Here is a 13,783-nt window from a genome sequence, read left to right as displayed (position 1 = left end):
AAAAGCACAAAACCTCTGCAAAATCTGCATAGGAGCGTATCGCAATCATCTCATCTCAATATATCTTTAACATCTGGTCACTGTGATTTAAATTATATGAATTATGTGCACTTTATTGATTTATTTTTGGAGAAACAGAACTAAGTGGATTAGAAGATATCCTGTGATATCTGAGACTCTTTGTATTTTGAGTTGAACCGTACAGTAATATCACAAGTCGTCACATAACCTAGCACTGTGAGTACTCGGCGTAATCATAAGCAAATGAAGCAATTATGTTAAATAAAGTCAACAGGGCAGTCCTTTGAAACAGGTACTCGATGCTGCTGCTTTGCATGATCACGTGGTTCTGCATTCTGTTGACATACACACACCTGTTGCCCACATCATCTCTTTTTGCATGAGAATTGGGTCCGTACTCACTGTTGAAATGTTCTGAACATCCCCCGTACCAGACCTTTATTCTCAAGGTCAGAATATTCATCAACAAATAGCTGATCAATCGATTCAATACAGGCCATTTTTGTACTCGGCGTACTCCCAACCCCTAACTACGACGCCGCACGCCGTACAGTAAGCAAGGTAATCATCATTCAGAACCACGGACAACAGCTGCAGGTGTTTTTCCTATCATTGCTCTAGTGTGATGTACGGAAGTTAGGGATTGGCAATACAACCAGCACTTGTATTCCGATACTGAAATGTTGAAACGTCATCTTTTGTCTTTTGAAAATTGTCTTCAGCGACAATTATATTTGAATTATATATGAAGTAAATACACTATATGACTAAAATTATGTGGACAACTGGACCATTGTACCCATATGTGGTTCTTCCCCGAACTTTCCCCACAAAGTTGGAAGCACACAATTGTAAAGGATGTCTTTGTATGCTGTAACATTAAGATTTCCCGCACTGGAACTATAAGGGGCCCAAACATGTTGCAGCACACAGGACAACACCCCTGTGCACAAACTGAGCTCCATAAAGGCGCCATGGTTTGCCAAATCTAGTGTAGAAGATCTCGAGTGGTCTGCACAGAGCCCTGACTTCAACCCCACTGAACACCTTTGGGATGAACTGGAACGCTGACTGCACCCCAGGCTTCCTCACCAAACATCAGTGCCTGACCTCAGTAATACTCTTGAAGCTGATTGGGCACAAATCCCTACAACATGCATTCCATATAGCATACAGCATAAAGCCTTCACAGAAGAGCGGAGGCTGTTATAACAATAACGGGGGAACAAAGTCTGGAATGGGATGTGCAATAACGTAGCAACAGTGCAATGCATAGTATCACTCACATACAGGTCAAAAACCTGAGTTAATGTCCACATCAAACATCAGAATGGGGAAGAAGTGTCAAAGATCTCAATGACTTTGACTGTGAGACGGTTATTGGTGCCAGACCGGAGGGTTCGAGTATTTTAGAAACAGCTGATCTCCTGCAATTTTCACAGTTTACACAGAATGTTGTGTACAACAAGAACAACAAAAACAAAAACAAAAACATCCAGTGAGGTGACAATTCTGCAGGCAGAAACGCTTTGTCGACGAGAGAGGTCGGAGGAGAGTGGCCCGATTGATTTGAGCTTACAGGAAGTCTACGGTAACTCAGTTAATCACTCTTTACAACCGTCATGAGCAGAAAAGCATCTCAGAATGCATCGTACGTCAAACCTTGAGGCAGATGGGCGAAGACCACAGGAAGTACAGTACCAATCCTGTCAGACAAGAACAGGAATCTGAGACTAAACAGGGAAATGGCCAGCTGAACATTTGAGAGAAAAACAAACACAAACAAACATAATATAACACATTACCCAGCCTTTTCCCCAACCGCCCCTGAGTCATTGTTTAAATTTAAATGACTACTATTATTATTTAAATTAGTGCTACAGTATGGAGGCAAAACAACAAAACTCCTCATATTCTCATGCCCTCACTAGCTTGTGCATGTTTTCAGTGTATTAAGATGCTATTTCTTGCCCCCCCCCCCACATAACGCCTTTTCCTGTGCGTGTTTCGAGTAAAACATTTCGAGTAAAATATTGGACTACACAATAATTTATTTATTGATTAAGCTTGAACACCATGAAAAATTTATATTTACTAAAAGGACACATTATAATGACAGAAGTAAAGTTGAAACAAATCCACAAAAAACACAAGGCGAAACCACCTACATCATCTTTCACATCATAGATATGCTAGCAGTGCAGTAAAACACCCCATAGAGGGAGGAATAAGATAAGCACACACTCATGAGGACAATAGGTCCACAAATGCAAAACTGGCCCCTGAGTGACAAATTGCTGCATACATTACAGTATAACAAAATAAATAAGATCACGTTTCGGGGCCATTTCCCCTTCTGTCTTGTGTTGAGTACCTTGTATTAACAATCTTTAATAAAGCATCATTTTGGATTAGCTTTTTTTTTGTGTGCGTGTGTGTGTGTTATGGTGATTGATGATATGATAAAAACCAAGTCTACTTAGACATAACTTCCAATAAGGACAGGACGCAGTTTTTATTCGTTGACCATGAAATGTGCAAATGCTGAGCTTTACGATCGAGACAGTCCTAAACTAAAATGTAAATCTGCTGATACTAATACTGCTGAAGAAAAACCCTAAAAACTATATAAAACAAGTAATGAACATCAGAATAAAGCTCTTCCATCGGCACGTGTAAACCTGAACTGAACAGAACTGGATGGTGTTGAACTTTAGTGGACTTAGTGTGTGTGTGTGTGTTTTCAAAGGCGTGAGGTAGTGTGAAGTCAGTAGGTGGGGTTTTCTGCTCTGCGGTTGCAGAGGGTGTGGTAGCTCTCCGCAGGAAGCGCGTACACGGACAATGCCTGCTTAAACTCTTTCAGAGGACAGTAGACATCACTACACCCGGGGATTTTCTGATCCTTCGAGGCACAGAAGAACGCATTTAGAAATGATAAGCAAGGCATTACATCATTGAGGGCCTGTAGAGTGTAGAGTGTCACAGTGCGTGTTTTACCTGCCCGATGTAGGATATTTTGACATAGTGCTGCATGTCGTGCCGGTTTTGGTACAGCTCGAGCGTGATGTCTGCAGCATACGGAGGCCATCTCATATCGAACACACCCAGCGCCATCAAGCACGGCATTAGCGTAGTGTCGTGCACCGAGTACAGAAACAGCTTCCTTGTACCGCAAACACAGACAGACATTCTCATAAAGACAATTTCGGTCTCAACACTAGGGGGGTAAAGTAATCTCACAGAATGTTTATGAGTACGGAGAAAATGTGATAGGAAGGATTTACGACAGCTCGTCAACGTTATCTCAGAGTGCAGGCCATTAAGTGAGGCTAAACTTTGGAACACTCTCCACTTGGACATTAAGTGAGCATAAAACCCATTTTTATCATCTTGATTTTAATACCTCTTAGCAGTTTTAGTGTTTATGATAACTGTACCTGTTCTATATATATGTTTGTCTTTAGTAAGTCATATGAAGGATTGTGGTTTATTAAGTACTCTGCTATACAAATAACGATTACTTCTTTAGTAAGTAGTGTGCTCCTGCGATTCAGAAATCCCGATTGCTAGGTCCTCGTAATAAGAGATAATTGTAGGTGTGGATGTGGTTACTTTTTTTTTTTTTTTTTTTTTTTTTTAAAGAAATCCTACAATGTGTATACTTTCAATGTGTAAGCATTCAGAAAAATCTAAACACTCACCTGTCTGAATCTGAGGCATTACCCTGAACTTTGGTCTCCATGTTAGTGAGAAGAGTGTGAAGGACAGGACCCACACACAGCTGTAGGTTTTCCCTGAATACAAAGAAAACCACACAATTATAGTCTATAATGTTTACATTTTCTCATTATGTAGCTCCCTGGTAACTGTTATTTAGCAGCAATGACTTATAGTGTAAAATTTATTATATGGTGTCCAAAAAGTCAGGAACCAACCAATGAGCATACCCAGTAGCAGTACCCTCACTGAGCACTTTATTAGGAACAGTATATTAATACGGGGTAGTCCCAGTCCCTTTGCTCTATAAACAGACTCGATTCTTCATGGCATGGATTCCACAAGATGTTGGAAACCTTCCTTTGAGGTTCTGGTCCATGTCGACATGATTGCATCACGCAATTCCTGCAGGTTTTTCAGATGCACTTTCATGCTCCCGTTCTACCACATCCCAAAGGTGATCTACTGGATTCAGATCCGGTGACTGGGAAGATCACTGAAGAGCACTGAACTCATTGTCATGTTCGTGAAACCAGTTTGAGACGAGTTTTGCTTTGGGACATGGTGCATTATCATGCTGGAATTATCACAGTCATTAGAAGATGGTAAATTGTGGTGTTGAAGGGATGCACATGTTCAGGAACAGTACTCAAACAGGCCGTGGCATTCAAGCCATGATTGATTTGTATTAAAGTGTTTGAAGAAAACATTCCCCACACCATTACACCACCAGGTGTAAGGCAGGTTGGGTCCATGGATTCATGCTGTTGGTACCAAATTCTGACCCTAACATCTGTGTGTCTCAACAGAAATCGAGATCCATCAGACCAGGCTACGTTTCTCCAGTCTTCACCTGTCCAGTTTTGGTGAACCTGTGCTCACTGCAGCTTCAGCTTTCTGTTCTTGTCTGAGAGAAGAGGAACCCGACGTGGTCTTCTACTGTTGTAGCCCATCCTCCTCGAGGTCCGACATGTTGTGCATTCTGAGATGCTTTTCTGCTCACCACAATTATACAGAGTGTTTATCTGAGTTACTGTAGCCTTTCTGTCAGCACGAACCAGTCTGTCCATTCTCCACTGATCTCCCTCATCAACAAGGCGTCTCCTCAGAACTGCCCTCACTGGATGTTCTTCTTTATCGCACCATTCTGAGTAAACTCTACACACTGCTGTGTGTGAAAATCCCAGGATATCATCACTTATAGAAATACTCAATCCAGCTCGACTGGTACCAACAATCATACCACCGTTAAAATCACCGAGATCACATTTTCCCCTCATTCTGATGTCGATGTGAACATTATCCCAAGCTACTGGACCATATCTGCACGATTTTATGTATCGCACATGCTGCCACACAGCTGGCTGAATAGATATTGCGTATTTCTCTACCCTTTCATCGAATGTTAACGCCATTTAAAAAAAAATACATTCATGACGTTTAACTCCCAACGATTCCTGACTTTTCAGACAACCTGTACTGCACATACAGAACATAAAGAATCAGACAGGTTCTTTTTTTCAGCTATAATCAGCGTTAGCAAAGTTTTTTTTTAAATCTACTTTAACACTGTTAAAAATCTACAAAATGTGCAAAAGCCATAAGCCACATGTACAAATTGCTTAGCTGAAAGATGCCTTCTAGAGTGGCTCACCTGTTACTGGGCTCATAGATGTACCAGATCATATCCACAGCTCTCTGCTCTACTTTAGCTCTCCAGCTATCGAGTGCTGCAGGGGACGGCAGCCTGTGAGTCTAAAGGGAGAACCAAAATGAAAATTTTGGCCAGATTTTGATAGTATTTCTAAACCTAATCATGCCAGGAAAGCTTTGATATGGGCAAAACCATCAAATCTGGGATTTAAGACATGTACACGTACAGTAAGTGCGTGAGAACGTGTTACTAGATACAAATGAAAAGAAATCATACTGCTATGACGGATTTACGAAACAACATCTACCGGTGCTACTACGAAACATCTATGTGGCCCCTAGAGACGTTTCTTAGAGAAAAGTGTGCAAAACAGTGCTCTAACCTCTCTGGCGACCATGTCATCTCTAATGAGGATGAAGTCAAGACGCTGATGAGGCCCGACACCCAACGCGCTCTGAATGCTCTGTAGATCAGAAGCAATGTCGGGCAACGTGGACGATTTTGCCCAACGGGATCTAAAACACCATAAACATCCACGTTATTTTAAAATGCTGCTCACTGGAACTAATTTCAGACAGTAATACCGATAAGCTTATCCGGGACCAACATGGCTGGTAGACTTAATTTGATGCACCTCAGTACGCTGAGCTCAAAGTCATTCAGAGTCTGCTGAGGCACAGAACGGAAAACGTCACTGTTTAATGGAACCATCGTGTTCGTGGATGAACGTCTGTCGATGTCTGCGTTTCAGCACGGAGTGTTTGTAACGTCAGTATCTGGTTTCGTATGTATGTGATGCATGACTAATAGGTTCTACGCATTTTAATGATAAACGCAGGTTCAGAACCTAGACGTTTGTGTCCCAGGCGCCAATATAATCATCTTTATTTATTTATTTATTTTTTTACAAAACTACAAACAGTGGCATTACGGCATATGCAAATATTAAGTGTTATATAATACCATAATACCCAATGTAATCAATACTGCTCTGTATTGCGCCTGACTTTCTTGTTCGTTCTAATGGACTCACAGTGATGACAGTGTTGTCATCTCCGTCGAAAACTATCAGTAATTAAAACAGGAAGTGAAAATGACTTAAAAGAATAATATCCCAACAGTTAACTGCTTCTGAATAATAAATAAACCGTAATAATCTTCCACGAATGTTCAGTAATACAGCTTTCAGATTTCATCTCACCCACTGAGCAGCTTGAGAAGTTTGCATCCATGGTAGTTTGGGTAGAGGATCTCTTTCTCTGCTTCTTCTGTGACGATAGACACAGTGTCTGAAAGCATAAACGGGGTATAAAACAATCTGTGATTTATCCCCAACACATCCACATACAGTAAACGGTGCGTTCGTCTTTACCCGTGTTTTGCTGCTGGAACAACCCTGCTACCAGACACCTGGCTGATTCGATGGTGCGGACGATGTTGGTTGAACGAACGCTGCAGACGAAGAGACTCAAGCTCTAAACCTTATATCAGCAGCGAGCAGTGTCGATCGTACAGAACGGTTGTATACCAGTGGAAAGTAATTGAAGATGAACTCACTAAACTTCTTTACTGTTGAAGTATGGGCTAAGGAAGGCCATGTCCTGAATGTACCTCCTCCTCAGCCTTAGTCCTAGATCATACAGCTGTTGCATGCCCACTGTGGTCAGCTGACCCGGATACGTGCCACCCTAAGGAACAGGGAATGTGATGTCAAGGTCGTCATTTAGACCCAAATGGAACATCTCTACATAGGACCTTAGCTGGAACGTTATCTGCAAAAATCTGTAAATGTTCTTCAAATATTCTCTGCTCCGCTGACCGTGACATACATGTTAGCAAAACTACTCTCTTTTTCGGACAGTAATCATCTGCTAGCTGCCGTATCCAACACCGCCAACCCGTCTTTCCTGCCTTACATATATACACGCAACATGTACACGTGCACTGACCGCCAGGGTTTTAGCTCTGTAGCTGTCCTCCACAGGAGAAGGAGGTCTTGGGCCACCCTGCAGGTCTGTAACGACATAATCGATCTTGGTGTGATCTGGAACCTCCAGAAGGTCAGGAACCCAGCGCGCCTGGAATGACCAACAAGCCGACATATTGTATGAGCAGACCGCATGTCAATGTGCAGCAATTTTAGGAAATGCTTTGGAAGATTATACAGTCTCTATATCTTCGCTCCAGTATTCCAATAAGAATTGAAAGCCCCCCCCCAATTATTTATTTATTTATTTTTACAGTGAACCTCACCTCCAAAACGTCTGGTATAGACTTCAGCGGTGTTCTCGCACCATGTCTAAACAACACCTGAACAAGTTTCAGCTCATACTGAGATGAGGACTGGTCGGAACTAGGAGTATTGGTCAAATCCAAGTGTTCCTGTACAGGCTCGGTGTTTTTCTGCTGCGCCCAGAACACTGCAGAGCCGAGAACTGCTGTTGTTATAGCACCCACGCGGGCCAACATGGTGTTGTACTTGGGAAGGGAGAGAGAAAGAGAGAGAGAGAGAGGGGGAGAGAGAGAAAATCTGTCACTCTAGTCTTTCCATAGGAACCGGTCCACTTTTGTGTAACCTACGATATATTAGAGGCACAGAAATATGATTAAGTGAATTGCTGGACACTTTTCCCCCTCAGAAACGGAAATTAGCCATCAGAGCTTTGATCACACCTGACAAGTGACTGAAATACATTTCAAATCCAGGGTTAGTTTGTTTGTTTGTGTGTTTTTTTGAGAGAAAAGAAATCGTAACAGAACAACAGCCTCATTGACTTCACTAACTATTTTAAGTTACTAAAAAATATTACTGACCATTCTGTTGTGCTTGAAGATTAATGACAACCATTTTGGAAAGTTAAACTAGTCAGAATAACGTGCGTGCAAACCTGCAGCAGAAAAGGGTCAACTTTAAATAAAATAAAACATGGATATTAATATAATCAGGATGGATCATTTTAACCTCTGCACTGTGGATCTGAGAGACCAGGCAGATCTAGCACAGTGAATAAGATATCAGACAAAACCAGAGAGAAAACATACAGTCAAATATTGTAATACTGTCAATAATGTAAAACAATATATATAGAGATATTATAGATTGGTCATAACATACCCTCACTGAGCACTTTATTAGGAACAGTATATTAATATCGATTAATATCTATACCTCACGATTGGCTGATTAGATAATTACAGGAATGAGAAGCTACACTCCAGACGCAATGCATTCGAATCCATCTGGGCGTGGATGCAGACTGGCAATGTAAACTACATCAGGAATGTTGGGAGACACCTCACAATTTTTGGACTTCCCCCAAAACTGTTTAAAAGTCTTCCTCTCCACCCTCATGCTTCCAAAACGTAAAACACTAAACTAAACACACTCAGTTGCATCCTGTCGTATTGCGCCCTCTACATTTGAATTTTCTGTGTGTTTTACCTTATAGAGCATAAAGCATGTATATTCTTTGTATTGTTTTTTAAATATATATTATTAGACCTTTTCCTGTCTTTAATTTCGAATGTCAACCACGTGTGTACATGCTTTAATGTCCTTGATGTAACTGCACAGTGTCCTGGGAACCCTGATAGTACTTGTTCTAAATAAAATGATATGAATGATATTACGATATGGGCTGCGTTGCTGCCTCACAGCTCCAAGGTCCCGGGTTTGATCCTGAGCTCAGGGCTGTGAATCTCACCGTGGCGGTTCTCTATATGTTCTCCCTGTGTCTGCATGGGTTTCCTCCAACCTCCCAAAAACATACCAGTAGGTGGACTGATTAAGATGAATTGACACTAGGTGTGAATGAGTGTATGCATGGTGTCCACTAAGACTGGTATTCCACACAGGGTGTATTCCTGCACTGTTCCTGGGTCCACTGTAACCCATGATCAGTCTGAAGCAGTTACTGAAAGTGAGCGAATGATTGTTATTAACATCATCATCATTATTATTATTATGAAGTAAGCCAGAGCAATCGACTCCCAAATGACTCCTTGCCAGTTTTATTAAACTTGATCAAGCTCTTTGCCTAACTATACTTTAATCTGCTCAGACGAACAACCCCAAGGCGTTAGAAAAGCATGCTTGCAGAACACTCATGAATGTTCTTCATTAGGATATGTTAGATATGTGAGTCGGCTCAAAGAGTCGACTCGTTTACGAACGACACATTACATGGCACAGTTCTGTTCGGTTTGCGACACCGGAAATCCGGCAGGTTGTTAGCTAACCAGCATTATACTCTTCATAGTAAAGATAAAGCATTACAGTTACACTGGATTGTTTCACTTGTATATAAATTTGTTAGAGAGAGAGAGAGAGAGAGAGAGAGAGAGAGAGAGAGAGAATGAGTGTGTGTGTGTGTCATAAAACTTTACCGACATCATATTTCATTTAGAAGCTATCTATCTGTCAGGCGAGCTGAAGTTATTATCATATCACTGCGGTTAGCTGATCGTGACAACACACACTATTATCCGTAGTCAAACAAACGCATGTTTGGTTATAACAAGGTTGTTTAGTCGTTTTTACTCACTAGTTCACTGGTCTCCGGTTAGGTAACTAACGTTGCATTCATTCCTGTTGGCAAACTTTCGGTATTTTGAAAACGTAAGAGGCGGAGGAGAGAGAAGAGACATGTCTTCTGGACTTTGTAGTTTCATGTGCCATACCAGTCTCATGTGGAGTGAGTTAAAAAGACTACAATTCCCAATAAAAAATTACACCAAAGCCCCACTTTGACAATGTTTATGTATTACCGTATAGATCATTGTATGGGCGCAGTAAAATTCAGGTGCACGGTTTAGCTCTAAAACAGACCCAGCGTGCACTAGCGGCCAGGTGAGGTGTTCTCTTGCAGTGCCTGAGTGAAGGAACTATTTAGAAATGTGTGTTTATATAAACATGACTTACTACTTAGTTGTAATGTATTGTATGATTCAACTTTTAAATGTTGCAGTAACAGTCCTGCTAATCTTAGTGTATGGTATTACACACACACACACACACACACACAGGGGGCAGTGTGGTGGTGCAGACCTGAGTTTCATCCTGAGGTTGGGTTACTTCCTGTGTGGTGTTCTCCACGTTTGCATGGAGAGCACGTGTGATAAGCCGGGGAACGAGTATCAATAATTATTTATTTATTCGTTGTATTTTCTGCAGAAATAAAAAAACGAGGAAACCTGCGAACAAGTGTGTGTCGGCTTATCGATATTTATTTATTTGTTTGTTTGTTTTCTATTTTTATATTATTAGCATAAAATGGAAAAGAAAACCCTGTGAACTCTGTCTGTCTCTATCTGTCTGTCTCTGTCTGTCTATCTGTCTGCCTTTCTCTCTCACTTTCTGTCTGTCTATCTCTGTCTCTCTTTATCTGTCTGTCTGTCTCTCTCTCTCTCTCTCTCTCTCTCTCTCTCTCTCTCTCTTCAGTAACTGCATATCATTGGCACAAGGCAATCCTTCGTTACTGGCTCTAAAGTGAGGTTTTGGAATTAACAGCGGAGGCTTGAGATGTGGTGTGTTATAAATTAGTTCCACACACAAGAGCATATTAAAGACAAAAACCTGACAAATGTCTCGATATAAAACATCTGAACAACGTCTTGAGGTGTGGTAACTGTGTTATAAGCGGAATAATTGACACCGGTCCGTTGAATTATTAGAAAATAATGCACACCCGAGGCGTAAAGAGGCATTACCGCCTCCGGGTGTGTATTATTTTCTAATAAGTCAATGGACTGTAGTCAATTATTCTATATGTACAGTATAATATACACACGCACCAAAAACTGCAACGTCCCTTTTTCAGGAGACTGTATTTTAAAGATTTAAAGATAAAAAATAAGCTTTACAGATCTTTATTGGAAAGGGTTTAAACAATGTTTTTCATGCTTCTTCAATGAACCATAAACAATTATTGCACACGCACCTGTGGGACAGTCCTTAAGACATGAACAGTTTAAGGTCACAGTTACAATAAGTTAGGACACTAAAGAGACCTTTCTACTGACTCTGAAAAACACCAGGAGAAAGATGCCTAGAGTTCCTGCTCAATGCAAATACAAGCAAGAAGAATGCAAGCTGAACTCATTGCTTGTTCCTAGGGTTAAATTACACAATAAAGTTCCATTTCTGTGTCTTTTCGGTCCGCTATGCTAACAAGGCATCTAGATATTCGTCATTTTAATTATACTAATTGCCACCATTTCTGTAAAAACAAATCCACGTGACCTAGAATCCAAGCGACAGAAGTGTTTTTATTGTAGACTGAAACACAACCTTTATTTAAAGAGAAAAGAAGACCACAGTGAGTGAGGATACGTGTTGAATGATTAAATAATCCGAAATATTGTGTCATCTGAAAAGCAAAGCAATGACGATTATAGATTTATGTACATAATTCACCAGTAAACTGCCACTCACACCATGTTTCACATGAATGAACAACAAAAAAAAAACCCCACAAAAACAACAATGTGTTATGTTCTGGACTGCACTGCAGTAGTGTTCACTGTGGCATATTACATGGACATTCCCAATCTGGGTTTACATAAGGCTGAAATCACAGTTGTGTATACATAAATTTAGCCTTTTACACATACTTAAACGTGTTTAAAATGATCTTAAACCCTGGTTTCCGATAACATTTCTAATCGACTAAAATGCAGAGAGAAGCTGTAGCCGTTGACCCTTGGATGTAACGCTTCCAGGATTATTATATATTTTTTTTTAACTATTTGTCAGACTGACGAACATCTCATTACTTTCACTCTCTTAAGTGTCACTTGATCAATCACAACGAACGTTATTTATTAAGACAGACCCGAGTACGGTTTTCCGTCTGTCAAACCTCTTGTGAAGGATGTACTGCGTATGAAGCTTCATGCGCTTTCTTTATCATCTTGAATATTGCACACTAAAAATCTGATCTGAAATCTAATACGCACACTGGATTATTAATGACTATACTGTTCAGTTAAGGCACAAGTATTGTTGCGGGAAACGCAGAGTTCGAGAACACCTGCGCCCGAGCATGCGTCGATGATTTGCTTCGAGTTGATTGTTGCACAAGTTTGTCATGCCACGCACACTGTTTGCATGACGTTAACAGGTAACGTACCCGTCGTACGAGCTAGGCCAAGGGTGGGCAATCTTATCCGGAAAGGGCCGGCGTGGCTGCAGGTTTTCATTCCAACCAAGCAGGAGGCACCTGAGCTAGGCGAACGTCATCTCCTTGAAAAAGTGTGTCTCTTTGACATTCACAGTAACACAACACTCCATTATCCTATATAAGTACTTGACACTCATACACAAGGGTTTGAGGTCCTTTTTCACAGTCTTGACCTGATTGAAGTGTCATTTTGGCTTCTTGGGATGGAGCTCTTTGGTGCATAAATTCACAGATTGCTTGACTTATGTGCGATATAAAACAGTGATTTTGGCTTAATGTGATCAGAATGATAATGACGCAGTTATTTTCACAGAAGATGATGCATTCTGGGAAAATAAAGCTATTGCATTTTTAAAATGATTCTTTTCATATTTACTTTCAGTGTTACATGCAAATTACAAATCCATCCATAGTAAAGTTTACTTTCCCCAACACAGCAAACCCTCTGAAGCTTTTAAATTACTCGGTCATATTCCCACTTCGAATACTATACAGCAGTTTCAGTGAAACCAAATAAGGTGCTCTGATACAGATTCTCTCTCTTTCCTGATCTCTATCTGTCTTATTGTCGTCTACTCCTAACGGCCTTTTAAGGTGCTCGCTATCTAAAAATCTCTTGTCATCGCTAGTACTAACAAAGAATCTCAGACACATGCACCAAAAAAATGCTGGGTTATACTTCCAATTTTTTTTTTGGGGGGGGTTAGGATTGTCAATGGGTTGATGATGGGCAATCTAGCATACTAGGTTGAGGATGAGGACCTGAAAGAGAACAGGCGCAGAGCATCAAGATTCATTTTCTAGAATTTTCAGTTGCGCCTGTTGAGTGCAGCGACCGGAAAAACAACGTAAGTAAAAGAAATCGGTCGCAGCGGCAAGAAATGTTTACATTTAACATCATTTCTCATTTAGCTGGACCTTTAATTCATATAATTCATATATAATTTGATGTTCATGATTCAGTATTTCAAAATGTTTATTGATATGATTTAATATTGTTCACTGAAATATAATTTAAACGACCAGTGAAGTCATTAAATGACTCAGAAATCTGGTTTCAGTGTTGAAGTAAAAATTCGGTGTACACAGCCCAGTAATGTAATTATTTTTACCCTAATTTCCCATCAGGACGAATGAAATCTTATGAAAGTTAGGATTAAATTGGCATGCTGGGTCAACAACCCAACCTTACTGTACTTGGTTCCAGCGC

At 40.6% G+C, this 13,783-nt stretch overlaps 1 protein-coding gene across 1 annotated transcript; it reads right to left on the bottom strand.

Annotated features, from left to right (window-relative positions):
- Positions 1–2,054: 2,054 nt before the first annotated feature.
- Positions 2,055–10,761, bottom strand: acp6 (acid phosphatase 6, lysophosphatidic). The gene is made up of 11 exons (XM_053627647.1): positions 9,937–10,761; positions 7,646–7,870; positions 7,342–7,470; positions 6,950–7,080; positions 6,765–6,844; positions 6,594–6,681; positions 5,775–5,907; positions 5,393–5,493; positions 3,723–3,815; positions 3,019–3,184; positions 2,055–2,923 (listed from the first exon to the last, which is right to left on the bottom strand). Exons 2-11 carry the CDS (start codon positions 7,859–7,861, stop codon positions 2,789–2,791), a joined length of 1,272 nt encoding a protein of 423 aa, XP_053483622.1. The 5' UTR covers positions 7,862–7,870; positions 9,937–10,761; the 3' UTR covers positions 2,055–2,788.
- Positions 10,762–13,783: the final 3,022 nt, after the last annotated feature.

The sequence above is a fragment of the Ictalurus furcatus genome, chromosome 6 (genome assembly GCF_023375685.1).
Source record: "Ictalurus furcatus strain D&B chromosome 6, Billie_1.0, whole genome shotgun sequence".
NCBI lineage: Eukaryota > Metazoa > Chordata > Actinopteri > Siluriformes > Ictaluridae > Ictalurus > Ictalurus furcatus.
This window is presented reverse-complemented; position numbering and strand designations above follow the sequence as displayed.